Source organism: Mustela putorius, unplaced genomic scaffold (assembly GCF_011764305.1).
Source record: "Mustela putorius furo isolate JIRA1106 unplaced genomic scaffold, ASM1176430v1.1 tig00003858_pilon_pilon_pilon, whole genome shotgun sequence".
NCBI classification, from domain to species: domain Eukaryota; kingdom Metazoa; phylum Chordata; class Mammalia; order Carnivora; family Mustelidae; genus Mustela; species Mustela putorius.
Genome location: NW_025422010.1, coordinates 726,790 through 748,243, shown reverse-complemented (window position 1 = coordinate 748,243; position 21,454 = coordinate 726,790). Strand labels below are relative to the sequence as shown.

Genomic DNA, 21,454 nt, shown 5'->3' with positions numbered 1-21,454 from the left:
CATTTATGCTCATGAGAAATCACTTGTGGGGTCCCTGCTCAAAGAACAGTGGTCTGGCTGTATCTTGGATCACAGTTTAAGGTAATTCTGAGCAGAGAGCACACTTCTTGGCTCTGTCTATGCAGCTGGTTTCCCCGCTCCAATACCTGGGAGCTTTGCCACACTCGGGCACCCCCAGTCTTTCTGTGTCCTCGTGGGTCCTGAGACCACACTGTCCCCATGAGGGCACTACCCCCACTTAGCATCTGGAGCAACGTCCCTCAGTGGAGCTGACTTCTAAGAATTCAGATTTTGTGCTCCGCTGCTCTACTGCTTGCTATGAGCCGGCCCCTTCCCCCATGGTCTATCTTCCCTTAGCTTTGGATTCATTTCTCCACACATCCTACCTTCCAGAAAGTGGTCAATTTTCTGTTCCTAGAATTGCTGCTCTTCTTTTCTTCTATCTTCTGTTGAGTTTATAGGTGTTTGGAATGGTTTGATAACTACCTAGCTGAACTCCTGGGACCTGATGATGTTTCAATCTCCTATTCCTCCACCGTCTTGCTCCCTCTCCTGAGCATTTGACTCTTGATCTCATCCACTACCTATTCTTCTGAAGCTGTTTCAAAAAATAGAAATGGAAGAAAAACTTCCAAACTCATTCTATGAGGCCAGCATTGCTTTGATCCAAAAATAAGACAAGGACCCCACTAAACCAAATTACAGACCAACATCCCTGATGAATGTGGATGCCAAAATTCTCACCAAGATATTAACCAATAGGCTGGACCAGTGCATCAAAAGGATTATTCACCACAGCAAGGTGGGTTTACATCCTGAGCTGTAAGGTCTTTCTACATTTGAAAATCAATCAATGTGATATACTACATAAATAAAAGAAAGAACAAGAACTATATGATCCTCTCAACTAATGCAGAAAATGCATTCAACAAAATACAGTATCCTTTCTTGATTAAAGCTTTCTATGGTGTAGGGATAGAGAGAACACACATCAATATCATCAAAGCAATATACGAAAAACCCATAGCAAATATCATTCTGAATGGGGAAAAACAGAGCTTTCCCCCTAAGGTCAGGCAGACTCACCACTATTGCTTGACACAGTACTAGAAGTTCTAGCCTCGGCAATCAGACACCAAAAAGAAACAACAGGCATTCAAATTGGGAAAGAAAAGGTTAAATTCTCTTGTCTTACAGATGACATGATACTTTATGTGGAAAACCCAAAAGAATCCACCCCAAAATTGTAGAACACATACAGCAGTTCAACAACGTGCCAGGATATACCATCAATGCACAGAAATCAGTTGCATTTCTATACATGAACAATGAGACAGAAGAAAGGGAAATTAAGGAATCCATCCCATTTACACTTGCACCAAAAAACACAAGATACCTAGAAATAAACCTAACCAAAAAGGTAAGGGATCTGTACTCTAAAAACTACAGGACATTTATGAAAGAAATTGAGAAAAGACACAAAGAAATGCAAGAACATTCCACACTAATGGGTGGGAAGAATACATATTCAGATGGTCTATGCTACCCAGAGCAATCTACACATTCAAGGAAACCCCTGGCAAAATACCACCGACGTTTCTCACAGAGCTGAAACAAATAATCCTAACTCTTGTGTAGAACTAGAAATGATCCGGAATAGCCAGGGAAATGTTGAAAATGAAAACCAAATCTTGTGACATCACAATTCCAGACTTCAAGCTCTAATACAAAGATGTAATCAACCAGACAGTTTGTAGTGGCACAAAAACAGAAGCATATATCATGGAACCGAATAGAGAGACCCAGAGATGTGGGTGACACCTTAGTGACTCCTGTACCTGTCTGTTCCACTCAGGTAAAGGGGGATCCAGTCATGTTCCCAGGGCTTCAGGAGCTCAGCTGAGCTTGGACATGTTGGGCTCTAATCCTGGTCATTTGTGAGAGCCTTAGCCCATGACTACACATGGAAATGATGAGATCATGATGACAGGATAAAAGATTTCTTGTGTCTTTTTTTCCACCCAGGCCCTCTGTCCCCAGGCCTGGTTCCCAGGGAATCCCCTGTTATCAATATCAGCCCAAGGGATAATCAGTCCGTCTGGTGGATGGAGCCTTTGAACAAATGAAAACCAATCCACCCCTTGGTCTCCTCAGGAGCATCCCCTCAGGGCTCACACAGAGCCCGTGAGCATAGTGGGGAGGATTACACCCTCTATCCGAATCCTATGCCAGTGTAATGAGCATCCTGTCCTTCACAGAAAGCTCCCTGCTGAGCTCAGAGTCAGGCCTAGGTTTGTCTCAGATCTCTGAGGCTGGGGTGGTGTGAGCCTTGGCACAGCACCTGTGCAGTGAGCAAGGAAGCCGAGGAGGAGAGGGGTACAGGCCATTATGGTAGTGCTCAGACTCTGCTACCAAGGCCCAAGCCTGGCAAAATTCCTCTCAGGCCTGTATTATCCCCTTGCTTTGGACATCGCTGAGAATGCAAATCAGCCAGGGTTCAGGGGCTGCTGCTGTGGAGCTCTGTGGGTTCAGAGAAGCACTCAGCCCAAGGGGACATGGAGAGAGAGAAGGGGCAGCCTGGTGCCATAGTGTGGGGCCTACATCTGCATCCCACATTGTGTCTTGAAAGCTCTTTGGCTGGCCTGGCCACTGAGATCTCAGAGATAGCGTGTTTTTATTTTCTCTGCCTATTCTGTAAGTGACACTATGAGGCCCAAGTTGGTGCAGGGTCCTTTTCCAGATCATAGCTCATGGGGCTTAGAGACCAAATAAAATTCATCCTCTTTCAAGAGCTCATGGAGATCCAAACCATCATGATGCTATAATGTCTGCTGTTGGTTGTGATCCCTTGCAACTGGTCACAAGGACTGAGTCTTAGTATGCCCATTTTGCAGTCAGGAGGAGGAACAGATCAGGTTTAAAAGAAATGTTTTCTGTATACAAGAATGACAGGGGCTTCAAGGTTTAGTAACTATTCAAGGGAATGTTTACCACAGTGGAGTTTTTTTTTTTAATCAGTTTTTGGGGAAAATATATAATAAATATCTTAATTTATATGTTAAATTGAAAAAAAAAACTTTGTCATGAAAATTGTTGTGTTGCAGGCACTAAGAAAGGGAAGTTCCCTTTCCCTTCCTTGAGGGGCAGGTAGGAGGAACTTCCAGGAAGAAGGAAGAGTTGTGTCTCTCAGGGGTCTCTCAACACAGGGGATGGAGAAGGAAACATGTTTGCAGGGAGGATCCATGTTTGTGGATGGTGACAGTGCTTCCATTTTATTTAAATGGGATGGTGGCAGAGCAAACAGGAATAGGTGGAGAACCCCCCACACAACTCCTGTGAAGAAATTGTACTTGATAGTGAAGGATGACACTGGAGCAAATGACAAGTGGCCTGAAGGTTTCAGGTCCTGGTCACTAACGTCCCCACTGCTGGCTTGCCCAAGCCAGCCTGGTAAAATCCTTGGTGCCTGGACCTGCCCCAGTTGCCTGTGACTCTGCTGGCTGATTTCTGCTGCCCCTGGTGGTCACTCCACATTGACTGCTGGGGAGGTAGGAGACTCCTTGCAAGGGTGTAGATTCCTCTGTGTAGGTCCTGAGTCCAGATCTATGGACTGCTATCCTGGGGTAGAATGACTTTTCTATGCGTGGCTTCTGCCTGCATCACTTTCAGGCATGAGGGGCTCAAATTACCCATGAAAACATGAACAAGCTCATCTGAAGGAGGAGAGCCCTGGTTTCATTGAGGTGTCCCTGCACCTCTGTCTGGGGGTGGTGGGAAGTCAAGCAGAGGGTAGCACAGCTTAGCAGTAGGGCTCTAGGACTCAGGGGATGGTTCTTACTCATTCCAACTGGGGATGCAAAGCTGATGTGTGTGTGTGTGTGTGTAGGGGGGTGACCAGGGAATAATGCTCGAAAGTTAGTAACAGGAGACCATCCACCCAGCAGAAATTTATTCAAACCCTCATTATTCTGGCACATGTTCTCTCCTGGGCATTCTGCGTGAACAAAACACAGGTCCTATTGAAGAAGAAATTCTGGTGTTGTAAGATCGGAAAGAGAAATAAGTATTAAGATGTGTAGGAGGAGCCCAGGCAGTGCCCTCAGGAAGGATGGTACAGGTGGTCAGAGGATCTGGGGAACAGAAAAAAGCTGAAGGACCTGGGATTCAACCCAGGTGAGGATTAGTGTGCAGTTTTCTCCTAAGGTGAGCATTCTGGGCACAGAGGGGTGTGTCAGGTGTGGTAAAAGGTAATTTCCAGGTAATATGTCAGGTTCTCTTGGCAGCTGCTGGGCACATGGAGGGTCCTCCAGGAGGAAGGTTTGACAGGTTTGACACAGGTGGATTCATACAGGCCCTGAGTTCCTCTTATGTGACTCAAGGGCTGAGGCAATTCAGGGCAGTGATTACATTCTTTCACCACCTCCTTACCTATCTGCAGCAACTGGGAATAAGGTGCAACATGTGCCACTGGTCCTGTCCCCTTGTCTCAAGTCCCACATGGATGTCCTCTCACTGCTTTCTCCAGTGCCCCACACACTGGCTGAGCTGAGCAGGAACATGAGGGAGGAGCACACTTCACAGGGAAGGGATGCCTGGAGAAGAGTACAGGTCCCCGGTCCCTGAGAGGGAGAGAGAAGAGCAGAAGATGGCAGGTGAAGGCAGAAGCTGTTCCCTGCACCAGGTGAAGAAGTCTGCCCAAGATGAGAGGGAAACTGGAACAACCTCAGCCAGAATGATCCAGGTCCTGAAGGAGAGAACTTCTTCATCTCAGTATGGCCAGCTGTGGGGTGCGGGGCACCTGCAATCGGAGAGAAGGCCACCTGGGGTCCAGGGTGGTGCCAGGCCATTCATGAATATGTGGATGAGAAAGCCTGTAATTTGTATCTTTCTATTATAATCCCCTAGATGGACCTTTTCATGATCTTTTAATCTAAAAAAGTCCCTGGGCAGATTCCTAGAAAAACATCAATTTTGAACATGGACTCATGAAGAAATAAAAAATCTGATTAGACCTATGACAGGGAATGGCTTTGAATCAGCAATTAAACATCATCTTGCTAAGAAAAGCCCAGCTTCATTGGTAAATTCTACTGATGTTTAAGGAAGAAATTGTTCCATAACAGATAGTCCCATTCAAATTCTTTCAGAATATGGAGGGAGTGGGAGTACTTTCTTACTGGTTCTCTGATGCCAAATGCAGAGAAAGCCATCACGTGAGAGGAAAACTACAGACTTTAAAATACCCCCTGAGTACAGACACGAAATCCTTAATAATATGCCAAAACAATCATGCAGGAGCTCTCTCCCAAGGAGTGAGTCCATTATCACTTCCATTCCCTCATCTATTCTGCTTATACTTTATGGATTTACTGTACTTCTTGATTTAATGTTTCTCTGCCTCACTTCCTTCAGCTCTAGTACTGGGCCCAGACCTTGGGGGCAGGAATTGGGAAAGTGGGTGCAGGGAGGGTTAATTTCTATAATTGTGTCTCACCATCTGTGCACTGTGGTTTTCCCAGTGAACTTCTCTGTGTGGTTTGGGGGGCTGCCTGGAGGAGTGGGGAACTCACCCTCCATTTGAGATTAGACTTTTGTGGTTATAAAACTGAAAGTGGGTATCTTGAAGAAAGAATTTCATTGGCTCTTGCTTCGACATTCGATATGACCCTTCCTGCCTATTAGACCGTTAGTGATACAGTTCTGTTGAAGTATACCATCTTCATCTACTTATTTTCTATTTGTCTCATCTGTTCATTTTTCCTCTTTCCCTTTTTCTATTTTGTTTTAAATATGGTTCCTCTTAACTCTTTGTTAGCTGATTAGCCATAACTGGTGGCTCAGTGGTTTAAGCCTCTGCCTTCATCTCAGGTCATGATCTCAGGGTCCTGGGATCAAGCCCTGCATTGGGCTGTCTGCTCAGCAGGGAGCCTCCTTCCCCCTCTCTTTCTGCCTGCTTCTTTGCCTACTTGTGATCTCTCTCTCTCTGTCAAATAAATAAAATCTTAAGAAAAGAAGGTATATATATTTTAAAAGTTTTCATTTTAATGATTGCTGTAGGGTCTACAGACCATCTAACTTCTGAAAGTCTCTCTTCTAGTGACATTATGTCACTTCAAAGACAGCATAAGAACATTTTCACATCTTCTTCCAAGTCTTGTGCAAAGATTGTTATGTATTTTGCTTTACTATATATTATAAACTATGACATATTGTTATTTTGTTGTTGTTGTTGTTGTTTAACTACTGAATTACCTTTGGGGGACTATAATATAATAAAATGTTTCTATATTTTTCTATGTAGTTGCCATATCTGATGCTTTTCATTTCTTTGTGTCAATTCCCATTCTCTCTGGATTGTCTTCCTTTTCGGGGTGGTGTAATTTGCCCATTCATGTACTGAAAGTCAGCTGGTGATTATCTCTGTAAGTTTCTGTATGTCTGAGAAAGTTTATTTATCTTTCCTTTTTGAGAGATTTTTACTGAATAAAGAGTTCAAAGTGGAAAAGATTTGTTCTGTTTTTGGTGTTTATTATCCTAAGGACATGGCTGCACTGTGTTGTTTGCCTTGCTACCAATGAGAAATCTGCTCTTAGCATTCTACCTACTTCCTCTGTGTAGTATGTCTCTACTCTCTGGCTGCTTTTATGATTGTCTTCTTTTCACTGGTTTAAGCAATTGCATTATAGTGTGTGTGTGTGTGTGTGTGTGTGTGCATTTAATATTGTACTTGAGATTTGTTGAGCTTCTTAGAACTATGGATTTTTAGTTTTCACCAATTTGGAACATCATGAGCCAAAATTTCTTCATTTTCTCTTTCTACCTCCTTCCCGCAAATTCTTCCTGAAAAGGACTCAAAGTCCAAGGCCATTATTTGAAAAAATATACAGTGGAAAAAAGACAGTCTCTTCAATAAATGATGCTGGGAAAACTGGGCAGTTATATGTAGAAGAATGAAACGACCATTCTCTTACACTGTACACAAAGATAAACTCAAAATGGATAAAAGACTTCAATGTGAGACAGGAATCCATCAGAATCCTAGAGGAGAACATAGGCAGTAATCTCTTCGATATCAGCCACAGCAACTTCTTTCAAGATATGTCTCCAAAGGCAAAGGAAACAAAAGCAAAAATAAACTGTTGGGACTTCATCAAAATCAAACGCTTTTGCACAGCAAAGGAAACAATCAAGAAAACAAAGAGGCAACCCATGGAATGGGAGAAGATATTTGCAAATGAAAGTACAGACAAAAGGTTGATATGCAGGATCTTTATGGAACTCCTCAAACTCAACACACACAAAACAGACAATCATATAAAAAAATGGGCAGAAGATATGGACAGACACTTCTCCAATGAAGACATACTAATGGCTATCAGACACATGAAAAAATGTTCATCATCACTAGCCCTCAGGGAGATTCAAATTAAGCCACATTGAGATATCACCTTACACCAGTTAGAATGGCCAAAATTAGCAAGACAGGAAAGAACATGTGTTGGAGAAGATGTGGAGAAAGGGGAACCCTCTTTCCCACTGTTGGTGGGAATGCAAGTTGGTGCAGCCTCTTTGGAGAACAGTGTGGAGATTCCTCAAGAAATTAAAAATAGAACTTCCCTATGATGCTGCAATTGCACTAATGGGTATGTACCCCAAAGGTACAGATGTAGTGAAAAGAAGGGCCATCTGTACCCCAATGTTTATAGCAGCAATGGCCACAGTCGCCAAACTGTGGAAAGAACCAAGATGCCCTTCAACAGAAGAATAGATAAGGAATATGTGATCCATATACACTATGGAGTATTATGTCTCCATCAGAAAGTGCGTATACCCAACATGGACGGGACTGGAAGAGATGATGCTGAGTGAAATAAGTCAAGCAGAGAGAGTCAAGTATCATATGGTTTCACTTATTTGTGGAGCATAACAAATAACATGGAGGACATGGGGAGATAGGAGAAGGGAGTTGGGGGAAATTGGAAGTGATCCATGAGAGACTATGGACTCTGAAAAACAATCTGAGGATTTTGAAAGGGCGGGGGGTGGGAGGTCGGGGTACCAAATGGTGGGTATTATAGAGGGCACAGATTGCATGGAGCACTGGGTGTGGTGCAAAAATAATGAAAACTGTTATGCTGAAAATAAATAAAAATAAATTTAAAAAAAGGTTGTCCTCATGGTTTGTCTCCCTCCCAATCCCATCTTGTTTCATTGATTCTTCTCCTACCCACCTTAATCTTACAAAACAAACTGAGGGTTGCTGGGGGGAGGGGGGTTGGGAGAAGGGGGGGTGGGGTTATGGACATTGGGGAGGGTATGTGCTTTGATGAGTGCTGTGAAGTGTGTAAACCTGGCGATTCACAGACCTGTACCCCTGGGGATAAAAATACATGTTTATAAAAAAATAAAAAATTAAAAAAAAAAGTTTGTCCTATGACACACTAATACATCTTCTCTTTCCTCTTCCACTGTTTTTTTCCCTATGTGTTTTCATCTCAGTCTATATTTTCTATTACTATACCACTGGTTTGCTAATCTTTTCTTTTGTAGTGTTTAATGTGCTATAAATCCAACAAGAATAATTTTTTTAAATTTATTTATTTATTTCAGTGTAACAGTATTCATTGTTTTTGCACCACACCCAGTGCTCCATGCAATCCATGCCCTCTCTAATACCCACCACCTGGTTCCCCCAACCTCCCACACCCTGCCCCTTCAAAACCCTCCGATTGTTTTTCAGAGTCCATAGTCTCTCATGGTTCACCCCCCCCTTCCAATTTCTCTCAACTCCCTTCTCCTCTCTATCTCCCCTTGTCCTCCATGCTATTTGTTATGCTCCACAAATAAATGAAACCATATAATAATCGACTCTCTCTGCTTGACTTACTTCACTCAGCATAATCTCTTCCAGTCCCGTCCATGTTGCTACAAAAGTTGGGAATTCATCCTTTCTGATGGAGGCATAATACTCCATAGTGTATATGGACCACATGTTCCTTATCCATTCGTCTGTTGGAGGGCATCTTGGTTCTTCCCACAGTTTGGTGACCGTGGCCATTGCCAGCAAGGATAATTTTATTTGAGATAGTGTTGTTCATAATTTCTAAAAGTATCATTTGGGTTTTGTTTGTTTCTATCTTCTATGTCTCCACTGTAATATTCAGTCATTCTTCTGCTTTCATGTACAAGTAGAATATAGTTATAAGAATGGATTCTATTCTATTGTGTTCTAATAAATTCTATTATCAATGCAATTTGAGGGCCAGTTTGGATGATGATGATGATGATGATGATAATGATGATGATGATGATGATTTTGCTTATTTTGGTGAATATTTTCCTACTTTTTCCCAGGAAATTTTGATCGAATGACAGATTTTATGAATATTTCATTGCTTAGTGCATACTACCCTTTATTTTCTATTTTTGCCATTTATTCTAGATTCAGTAAAATTACCGAAATAGCCTGACCTCTTTTAAACTTGCTTTCACAGTGTTTTACATAGTACCCAAGCACATTTTGTCTTCTGCTAAAATTTCTCTATAATTGAGGCCAAGTTTTTCAGACTAGTCAACCTAGTGCCCTTGATTTAGAGACTTTTCCATTATGAGAGGTAGACACAAGCATCTTTCTGATTGTGTTGTTTGAGAGCTCTGAAAATGTCTCTCTGATGTCTGTTCTTCTATTTAGGTCCTCTTTCTCTAACTCATAACACAGCACAGGCAACAGTACAGGCTGGTATTGTCAGCCTTAAATGCAACTTCTGGTCTATCCTGAGCAGAGCCTGTCTGAGGGACAGAGTGTGGAGGGAGGTCTGGGGACCTCAGATCTGGGGACCTGGGCCACACCTGCTCACTGCATTTTTTAGTCCTTCAGGGGCTGAAAGAAAGTGTAACATAAATGGGGAAGATGCTTGTGTCTCACCTCCCCACCTGCCTATGTCACTGTGAGCATCACCATGTAGTCATATGATTGGCACTAATAGTCAGCCTCATCCTTGGCCTGGGCCCACTGATGGTCAGGGTGGTGGCATCCCCCATGTTGGAGCCAAAAAATCGGTCATGGATCCCTGAATGCAGGTTGTTTTCTTCATATATGATCAGCATGGGGGCTTTGCCTGGTTTTTGCTGGTACTGGTTAGCCAAACTGCTTCCTAAGCTGTCTCCTTGGAATATAATACTGGTCATCTCTCCCAAGGCAATGGACACCACAGGCAGTTGTGTCAGTGCAGAAGTGGCCACAGAACCTGAAAGAAAGGAGAGTGCATTTGAAAATGAGAGTCTCATTCTCAGAGTGCACATACCCTGCAGCATCTTCTATTTTGAGCTGATGGTCAAGATTGATCCCTGGTAACCCTGGGGGTCTGAGTTGTGGGGAGAAGCATCTGTGCAGAGAAGGAGGGGGAACAGGAGAGGAGTCCAGGCTGTGGTGAAGATACCCCAGACTCTAAATCTTAACCCTCTGAACAGCTGGGGATGAGGCATCAGAGCTTCTCTTATCCTCAGGAAGGAAGGGGGTGCTCTCATGCAAATCTACTTTGTTCTCATGGTCTTGTTGAGTGTCTACATGCTGAGCAGAGAACAACTGGGCTTAATGGAGAATTTTAATTTGGGCCCTAGCTCCAAAGCCTGCACTCAGGTTTCCCAGAACTCTCTCCAGTGTTGCATGAGAAAACACTGACTATGTGCCTCCATCACTAGCTCACCCATTTCAGTCTGTATTCTAGGCTTCCTCTCTGGGCTTGGCAAGAACACTTCAGCCATCCACTCTAGTGATGAGATCATCCATGGGGTAGGGAGTGCATGAAACAGGAGCTTGCAGGGACAGCAGCCATGCTGTTCTGTGAGAGGCCAGAAGTCCATCATCCAACAAAATAAACTGGTCATACATTTCTGGGGCTGTTCGATGTTTGTTTGTTCATTTGTCTGTGTCATACATGGTAAAAAAATGACATAGGAGAAAATTCAGGATCTAGAGCCATGCAAAAGTTTTTGATGATTGGGGAAACATGATTTGTAAGTGGAAATTTTAATAAATTAAAGCTCATCACAATTAAAATCTTTGCAGAAGTCCCACTAAAGAGGATGAAAGAAACAGGAAACACCGAACAGAAAATATCTGCAAACCACATACCCAACAAACAACTACTGTATAGAGTATATAAAAAGCTATCAAAACTAAACAGCAAATAAACCAACAACAAATAGAATCCTCTTATGGGAAAAAGAGTAAACATTTCATCAAAGAGGAGGATTTAAAGATGGCAAATAACACATGGAAGAAAGTTCCTCATTTACCATTAGAGTCATGCAAAATAAAACCACAACAAGGCACCATGACACACCTATCAGAATGGTTAAGATAAAATATAATGACAACCCCAAATGCTGACAAGGATATGGAGGTACAGAATCACTCATGCATGCCTGATGGGAATGTGAAATGGTACGATGTGTCTGGAAAAGACTTTAACAGCTTCTTGAAAAACTGAACTTGCCGGGGCACCTAGGTGGCTCAGTTGGTTGAACATCTGCCTTTGGCTCAGGTCATAATCTCCAGGTCCTGGGACTTAGACCAACATCAAGCCCTCCCTCTTTCTCCCTCTGCCTTTCCCCACCACTCATTCTCTCTCAAATAAATAAACAAAATCTTAAAAATAACGACTGAACTTGCAAATACCATGCAACCTAGACATTACAATCTTGTGCATCTATTTTAGATAAATGAAAGCTTACATTCACTGAAAAACCTGTGCACAGAATCTAACACCATTATGCATAATAGTCCCCAAAAGAGAACAATCTGGTTGTTTTCCCATGAGTAAGTGTTTAAACAGACTTTGGTATAGTCAGGCCATGTTGAAATACTACTCAGCAATGAAAAGGAAGGAATCTTAAAGCATACAATAATTTTGATGAATCTGTAGGGAAATGTGCCATTCTCCAAAGGCTAATGACTTTGGGATTCTTTATTCTTTCTTTTTTTATCCTCTATAACACTTCTGAAAACACAATATTTTAAATGGAAATCAATTATTAGATGCCAGGGATTAGAGGCAGGGGAGGGAACCTGGGTGAGAGGAGATGGATAAAGGGTAATATAAGGGATCCTTGTGGTGTTGGAGCTGCTTTATGTCTTGACTTCTGTCATGGATATACAAATCTACACAAGGAATAAAATGAAAAAAGCTAAATACAAACACACACACACACACACAGAAATATGTGAACATCTGGGGAAATCTGAAAACTAAAAAATATTGAATATTTAATTTAACACTTCACCAAACAAGTAAGCACCTGAAATAAAAGATAACAAGTAAGCACCTGAAAAGAAGGTCAGAAGTCACTAAGGAAATGAATATCAGTGCACAAACACACATATTCTAGGAGAGAACAAATTTGTGGATAGAATACAGGAAAAAAGAACACACAGCATAGAATAAATGAGTATAATATGACTAAAGGGGAGTATTCCAGACATCTCTGTGGAAATAAATTGAGAGTGAGAACATTGATAGTGGGATAAATGGGGGGAAGGTAAGAAGAAAGGGAGATGCAGAATGAGTAGGGGGACAGTGGGGGGAAAGAGAGCTCATCAAACATACTCTCATGGCTCGGCTGGTCTTGCCTCCATGGTCACACTATTAGTGGCATCACTTCTGTCTCCCCTGGGTTGATCTTGTAACCTGTCAGGTGCTCCCTGTGTTAAATTATAAATTTCTCATCAGGCCCAAGAGATTCCCCGAATGAGACAATGGTACTAAAGGACTTCCACTCTGCACGACTCTGCTAAGGTCATGCAAGCTGCTCAAGAACTTTTGACAAAAATGTTCATTTTTGGCCTCAGGACCACCTGGCAATCTGTGAAGCCAACAGCCACTGATGTACAATCTAGGAAGTGACACTAAATTGCTCACTTCCACATGACAAGAGCTTACTTGGGACGCTAGGCCTATGATAACTTACTGGGGCCCTATCCTATGATAACTTTGGTAAAGAGAAATGGCCACAAATGGAAAATTTTGACCCCTTTTTACCAATTCTTTCTAGTTGTCACCTCCCCCCGTTGGTTATCATCTACGCACAATAGGGAATGCTCTTTATCTGCCTTCCTTTTCTATTCACTGTCATTGCTTCCACAAGTTGTCCATCTGTCTCTCTATCCAATGCTACTGGGTCACTTTATTCCAAGTTATAAACACCAGAAGGCCCAAGGTGGGATTTAAGGTGGCATGATTTATAGTATGGGCTTGGATAATATTTCCTTATAATCCTTTTGACTGCCTTTCCTACAATGTAAGTGGTGGAACAAAATCCCTTCTAAAAGGACCAGTGGGAGAGGGTTTTGGAGAGAAAATCACTGCAAATGCTTGGTAGAGAACAATCCTTTAGAGTAGTGAGTAGGATGGTCCTGTGATCCCTTGTGACTCGAGCCTGCTAAGTGCTGAAAGAAGTCACTGCAGGACAGACCTCATGTTCACTCCCCCTTCCACTCTTCCTACACCCCTGCCTACTCCTTCTCCAGAAGAGCAGCCATCTTCTCTACTTTACACACATGGGGGTTGCTCAGGCTATGGGCAGCTCCTGGACTTTCCATCTCAGTGATCCACTGTTAGAGGGACCCAACCTGACTTTCTGGGATCTGGCATCAAAATGCCTTCCAACCCTCACATCAGTGCCCAGGACCCAGGGTTGCCATGATTAATATGGCTGCTCTGTGTTAATGCAAAATTGTGGGTGTGTATGTGCAAGATACTTGTTTTTCAGATGCTTAAAAACTATGTAGGAAATCAAACATGTCCAGTCTGTTTGCTCTGCTCTCACCATATACATTTGAGGTGAATCATTGACAGAGTTGAGATTGAGGGAGTCAATATATTTATCACTTCTATGATCCTCCTTCACCATGTCTTGCTATTGACCCAGTAGAGTGGTCCTGGCCAGAACCCAGAAAAGTCCCGTAGACACCATTCTTAGCACCACAAGTTAAGAATCAACTACAGATGGAGAAACCCAAGCCATATACATGTTGGTCCTGCCACAGACAGACTAACTTATACAGTTTCCCTACTAGATCCCAGCTCTGCACCCACCATGGGTTTAAAGCTCTCTACCCTGCTTCCCTTGGGGGCCAAATGTTTCCTTTTGAACACTCAACACCAGCAGGGGTCTCATTACACCTTATGATGAACTAAAGTGTGATATTCACTGAACATAGCACCTTTTAACCTCTAGAACCCAGAGATCTCTGTCCATTTCCGGAGAAGTGACCCATCATGGATGCACAGTGCCTAATGGCTCATAAGGTTATCTCAGACCAGCTACTCTCTCAAGGTCATTTTCCTGTCTGGGATGGCCTGGTCTTTCCCATAACTATGGCAGAAGAAAGAGAATGTTCTGCTGTCAAAATGACCTAAAGTATAACCTGCATCTCTCTCTCCATAGTGGTGTTTTGTGGTAGAGGTATAAAATTACAGAGTTTGCAAGAAGCATCAAAAGTCTCAGGGCAGAAGGACAGACAGCAGTGCCCCCCGAGTCCCTATGGGGAACGGGGGAGGTTTAGGCCTCATTTCCCCTTTGCATATATCACTGTGGCTTAACCGTACTGACCACCAATGCTATAGTCTGCACCACAGTAATACTCAGCCTCATCTTCAGACTGGATGTTGGAGATGGCTAAATAGCGGTCAACTCCAGAGCTGGAGCCTGAGAAGCGGTTGGGGATCCCATCCCCATTGCTGTGGCTTCCATCTCTATTAACTGTCATCATATACAGGGGAGCCTTCCCTGGTCGCTGTTGATACCAGTGAACCAAATAATTGCTGTGCTCACTGCTCAGGGTGCAGGTGAGCTTGACTGAGGCTCCCAGGGAGGCAGATGCAGATGAAAGCTGGGTCAGCACAGGCAGAGCACAGAAGCCTGGAAACACAAAACACAAGAATGATCCTGAATGTACTGGACACTGGACTGGAGTCCCTGAGCACTGTGCTTGAGGGAAATGTCAAAGAGATAGAATCCTGACCTGTAGAGAAAATAAAGGGCATGATGTAGAAGGGAACCCAGTCCATGGTGGGGCAGGAACTTCACAGATCTCTGCTCTGAGCTAGTTCTGCTGGGACTAAACTCCACAAACTCCCATCTTATCCTGTGTTGTTGCAGCTCAAGGAAGGAGGGGCATCAGATGCAAATCTACTTTCCATTATTCAGTGTGTCTGAGCTCTTGTCTGAGCTCTGAGGTTAAGGACCTCATGCTGGTAATTTACTGATGTCAGAAGAGGGACCAGGTGTGGGTTTCTAGAATGGAGAGTTAATTTTACACAACACAAGTATCATCAACGGAAATATCAGTCATACCCTTTGCACTTGAGCACAGCTCAGGGGATTTGGACTTATTGGGGTCCCAATACAAGACCCACAGTGCCCCCTTGGGCACCCTAGGCTGAATGTCACCCTACATGTATTGCTAGTTTAACAAAATGACTACTTTTGAGCCCTCAGTAGGTGCTAGACATAATAAAAAGAGTAGCTGTATGCTCAACATTTAATTTTAGACAAAAGAATCTAAGTTTTTAAAATGATTAATTTAACTTTGGGGGATTAAAATATTTTCTCATTTCTCTTTTGTCAAGACAGTGGCAAGTAGAATTTCCAATCCAGGGGACGTCCCAGAACCTGCCCCTCCAATCTCCTCCCTGTCCCATCCCCTCACCATGCTGCCTTTCTCCTCATTCCAAGTGTGTCAGGCTCCTCCTGTCATGACCATCTCTTCTTTATTTCAGTGTATATAAAGAAGGTTCTGAAGGGTGCTCAGATATTCATGGTGTTGTAGTCAGTGTTTCCCAATGAAAAGCAGCTTACTGGTTGTGAGTCTATACTGTAGGGAGAGGTACCCTAAGGAAACCTTATGCATTTAACCTGCTCTGCCCAACTTGGTGACACAAGCCATGCATATATGCGGACCGTTATGTGTGGATAGTCCCAATGGAGATGTGCTGTAGTTCTGGGGAACCCACCAGATTTCAAAGACATTTGTATGGAATCAGAAGAGACCCCGAATCGCTAAGGAAATGTTGAAAAATAAAAATAAAGCTGGGGGCATCACATTACCTGATTTCAAGCTTTATTACAAAGCTGTGATCACCAAGACAGCATGGTACTGACATAAAAACAGACACATAGATCAGTGGAACAGAGTAGAGAGCCCAGATATGGACCCTCAACTCTATGGTCAATTAATCTTCGACAAAACAGGAAAAAATATACAGTGGAAAAAAGATAGTCTCTTCAATAAATGGTGCTGGGAAAAGAAGAAGAATGAAACTCGACCATTTTCTTACACCGTACATAAATTTAAACTCAAAATGGATAAAAGACTTCAATGTGAGACAGGAATCCATCAGAATCCTAGAGGAGAACATAGGCAGTAATCTTTTTGATATCAGCCACAGCAACTTCTTTCAAGATATGTCTCCAAAGGCAAAGGAAACAAAAGTGAAAATAAACTGTTGGGACTTCATCAAAATCAAAAGCTTCTGCACAGCCAAGGAAACAGTCAAGAAAACAAAGAGGCAACCCACACAATGGGAGAAGATATTTGCAAATGACAGTACAGACAAAAGGTTGATATGCAGGATCTTTATGGAACTCCTCAAACTCAAAACACACGAAACAGGCAAACATATCAAAAAAAATGGGCAGAAGATATGGACAGACACTTCTCCAATGAAGACATACAAATGGCTATCAGACACATGAAAAAATGTTCACCATCACTAGTCCTCAGGGAGATTCAAATTAAAACCACATTGAGCTATCACCTCACACCAGTTAGAATGGTCAAAATTAACAAAACAGGAAACAACACATGTTGGGGAGGATGTGGAGGAAGGGGAACCATCTTCCACTGTTGGTGGGAATGCAAGTTGGTGCAGCCTCTTTGGAGAACAGTGTGGAGATTCCTCAAGAAATTAAAAATAGTACTTCCCTATGACCCTGCAATTGCACTCCTGGGTATTTACCCCAAGGATAGAGATGTCGTGAAAAGAAGGGTCATCTGTACCCCAATGTTTATAGCAGCAATGGCCACGGTTGCCAAACTATCGAAAGAACCAAGATGCCATTCAACAGATGAACGGATAAGGAAAATGTGGTCCATATGCACTACGGAGTATTATACCTCCATCAGAAAGGATGAATACCCACCTTTTGTAGCAACATGGACAGTACTGGAATAGATTATGCTGAGTGAAATAAGTCAAGCAGCGAGAATCAATTATCATATGGTTTCACTTATTTGTGGAGCATAACAAATATCATGGAGGACAAGGGGTGTTAGAGAGGAGAAGGGAGTTGGAGTAAATTGGAAGGGGAGGTGAATCATGGGCGACTATGGACTCTGAAAAACAATCTGAGGGGTTTGAAGTGGCGGGGAGGTGGGAGGTTGGGGTACCAGGTGGTGAGTATTATAGAGGGCACGGATTGCATGGAGCACTGGGTGTGGTGATAAAATAATTAATACTGTTTTTCTGAAAATAAATAAATTAATTTAATAAAAAATAAGATAAAATTTTTCATATTTTTTTCTTTCTTTTTTTAATTTAAAATTTTAAATTTATTTTCAGCATAACAATATTCATTGTTTTTGCACCACACTCAGTGCATGCAAATATTTTTATATTTAATTCATATTGATGCAATAGTACATTTTTCTTTTTTTTAACCTTCTTCCCATTTCAAATAGATCTTTATTTTCCAAATTATGATTTAAATCACGTTTGAAGGGGCACCTGGGTGGCTCAGTGGGTTAAGCCTCTGCCTTTGGCTCGGGTCATGATCTCAGGGTCCTGGGATTGAGCCCCGCATCGGGCTCTCTGCTCAGCAGTGAGCCTGCTTCCCCTTCTCTCTGCCTGCTTGTGATCTCTCTCTCTCTCTTTCTGTCAAATAAATAAATAAAATCTTTAAAAAATTTAAAAAAAAAATCACGTTTGAACATTTATTTTTTTCACATCTACATTTTATAGATTTATGCCTCATGATAGTCTTTTTCACTCTATTCAATTATATATATTCAATTATAATTATATACAATATAGATATTTTATAATATGTTTTTGTGTATATATATATGTATTTGTGTATGTGTATGTACATGTGTATATATGCCTGTGTATATACATATACATATATGTCACACACATACACACACACACACACATAAAGTTCTTCTTCCTTCACAATTTTGGGGGATATAGTGTCTTCTAACACAGAGACCAGAATTGAAACAGAAACAAGCAAATCACCCTGCTTTGTCCCTCTTATGATATTATAATCTCCCTTTTTATTGTTTCAGTTTAGCTTTGTTTGCATGTCTGTGGCAAAGCCTTCAACCTTTTTGGAAGGTTGAAAGCCTTCAACCAGTTTGGAAGGTTTGAAAGACTTCCACCATTTTGGATCCTCTCTAGGTTGCATTTTGCTTGGGTCATGGCCCATATTTAGACTATGTTTATTCACTCACCCATCCTTTGCCAGTCAGAAAGATTAGGAGGAGGAATGCACAATAAAGAAAAGAACCAGAGACAATATGCTCTGCCACAGAGCTAATCAATATGGATATAAGCAAGTTGTCAGAGATAGAATTCAGGATAGTAATTGTAAAGTTAAGAGGTAGGCTTCAGAAAAAGCATCTCTAAGGGTGGAAATGAGATCTTAATTACGCTGAACTTAAAAATGTTATGAATGAGATGTAGTCTAAATTGGATGCTCTAACAGTTAGGGTCAGTAAATCAGAAGAGAGATCTGGAGGACCGGCAGATGGAAAGGAAGTTGAGCAAAAAAGAAAAACAACTAATAACCCATGGAGAAAGTCGTCAAGAACATAATGATGCACTCAGAAGAACCAATGTCAGAATCATCTAGATCCAAGAAAGGGTAGAAAAAGAGAGGGCTAGAATGTATATTTCAGCAAATAATGGCTGAGAACTTTCTGAATCTGGGGAAGGAAACAAGCATTTACATCCAAGAGGCAGAGAGGACCACTTTAAAAATGAATAAAAATAGATCCGACATAAAATAGTGAAGCTTAGGAGGCCAATGAATGCAAGCTGGTGCAGCCACTCTGGAAAACAGCATGGAGGTTCCTCAAAATGTTGAAAATAGAACTACCCTATGACCCAGCAATTGCACTATTGGGTATTTACCCTAAAGATACAAATGTAGTGATCCAAAGGGGCACATGCACCCGAATGTTTATAGCAGCAATGTCTACAATAGCCAAACTATGGAAAGAACCTAGATGTCCATCAACAGATGAATGGATCAAGAAGATGTGGTATATATACACAATGGAATACTATGCAGCCATCAAAAGAAATGAAATCTTGCCATTTGCGACAACATGGATGGAACTAGAGCATATCATGCTTAGCGAAATAAGTCAAGCAGAGAAAGACAACTATCATATGATCTCCCTGATATGAGGAAGTGGTGATGCAACATGGAGGCTTAAGTGGGTAGGAGAAGAATAAATGAAACAAGATGGGATTGGGAGGGAGATAAACCATAAGTGACTCTTAATCTCACAAAACAAACTGAGGGTTGCTGGGGGGAGGGGTTTTGGGAGAAGGGGGTGGGATTATGGACATTGGGGAGGGTGTGTGCTTTGGTGAGTGCTGTGAAGTGTGTGGACCTGGTGATTCACAGACCTGTACCCCTGGGGATAAAAATATATGTTTATAAAAAAAATAAAAAATTATATAAAAAAAAATAGTGAAGCTTACAAATCTAAGAGCCAAAGAAGCTAACTTGAGAGCAGCTAGGGAGAAGAGATCTCTTAGATGTGGAGGGAGGAACATCATAATAACATCAGATGTGTCCACAGAAACCTGGAAGGCCAGAAAACACTGGTAAGATTCCAGGTACCAGATGAAAAGAACATGCAGCTAAGAACAATTTATCCAGCAAGGCTATCATTCAGAATGGAAAGAGAGATAAAAAGTTCCCAAGACAGGGGAGACAAGATGGCAGGGAAGTAGGAGGAGGCACCTTTTCAACCTGTACCCCAAAGTGAGCTGATTACCTACCAAAGAACTACAATCACCCATGAAATCAGCCTGAGATCAGAATTATACACGTCTGGATCTCTACAGGGGGAGAAGACGCCAGTGGGCAGGTAAAGCAGAGTGGGAACAGCGACTGATATCCGAAGATAAACAAAAGGGGGAGGGAGCCACATGAGGCAACGGGTTGGAAAGTAATACCCCTAATAAGAGCGAGAGTGCCCTTTGACTGCGGACCAGCATTAACTTGGAGACTGGTTTAAAGCACTCCAAAAGAGCAAAGGATTGTGGGAGGAAATTGTGGGAATTGGGGCAGCTAAGGACAGGGGCTTAAGTCCCAGGTCCCAGGACAACCTCCCCTGGTGCTGAGGCAAGAGAGTGCCGCGAGAAACCAGGTCTTGGTCCCTAAGCCGCCAGCGCGCCTGAGAATGCGTGGGTTCTAGCTCCTGTGAGGGGATGGGAGCAGTGGGCAGAACTTGCAAGCCCTGCTACAAAGCCTGAGATATGCACGCATGTCCCTCATACTCCCCTGAGAGAGTGACAAAGGCCTGGCTGGTGCTCTGTGACCCGCACCATTGTTTCAGAGCCTAAGACGTCCCAATCTCTCCCCTGACAGAGGTGCAAAAAGGCCCAGCCTGGTGCTTTTGGACCTGTGCCCCGCTCTCAGTGCCTGAGACCCACACGCGACCCTTAGCCACCCCTGAAAAAGGTGCGTGCAAGCCGGGCACACTTAGACCGAGAAAGACCAGGCACTCCCATCCCGGGCCAGTGGGAAAATCTGTGTGTGATTGCTGCTTGGAAACTCTCTGGCAGTCCGGAGCTCCCAGACAGCCGACACTGCCTTGGATTTGGGTACAAGCAAAAGATCCTGACTCCCCAGGGACCGCGACTTGGAACCTGCTCTGCCAGCGGCCAAGGGAGCACTTATTTAGGCTCTGCACCCAGACTGAGGTTTCTCTCTGAGAGGGAGATCAGGGTGCGGTTTGTTTTCCTCTAAAACTACAAAAGCCATCAAAAGCGGTCAAGGTGAGAGAAAAAAAAAAGTGAACAAAATGGATAAAAGACCTCAACGTGAGACAGGAATCCATCAGAATCCTGGAGGAGAACATAGGCAGTAATCTCTTTGATATCAGCCACAGCAACTTCCTTCAAGATATGTCTCCAAAGGCAAAGGAAACAAAAACGAAAATAAACTTTTGGGACTTCATCAAAATCAAACGCTTTTGCACAGCAAAGGAAACAGTCAAGAAAACAAAGAGGCAACCCACGCAATGGGAAAAGATATTTGCAAATGACAGTACAGACAAAAGGTTGATATCCAGGATCTATAATGAACTCCTCAAAATCAACACACACAAAAGAGGCAATCATATCAAAAAATGGGAAGAAGATATGGA

General features: G+C 42.6%; 2 protein-coding genes and 1 gene segment (V, D, J or C); all 3 read right to left on the bottom strand.

Annotated features, from left to right (window-relative positions):
- The window catches only part of LOC101682709 (immunoglobulin lambda-1 light chain-like), a 1,123,284-nt gene that overhangs the window by 677,002 nt on the left and 424,828 nt on the right, over window positions 1–21,454 (bottom strand). The gene's annotated exons all lie outside the window — the stretch shown is intronic.
- LOC101676037 (immunoglobulin lambda variable 4-3) overlaps window positions 1–21,454 on the bottom strand; it is a 780,698-nt gene that overhangs the window by 658,552 nt on the left and 100,692 nt on the right. The gene's annotated exons all lie outside the window — the stretch shown is intronic.
- LOC101681541 lies at window positions 14,600–15,140 on the bottom strand. The segment is given in 2 exon segments: window positions 14,600–14,922; window positions 15,026–15,140. Coding segments are annotated over 2 exon segments (369 nt in total).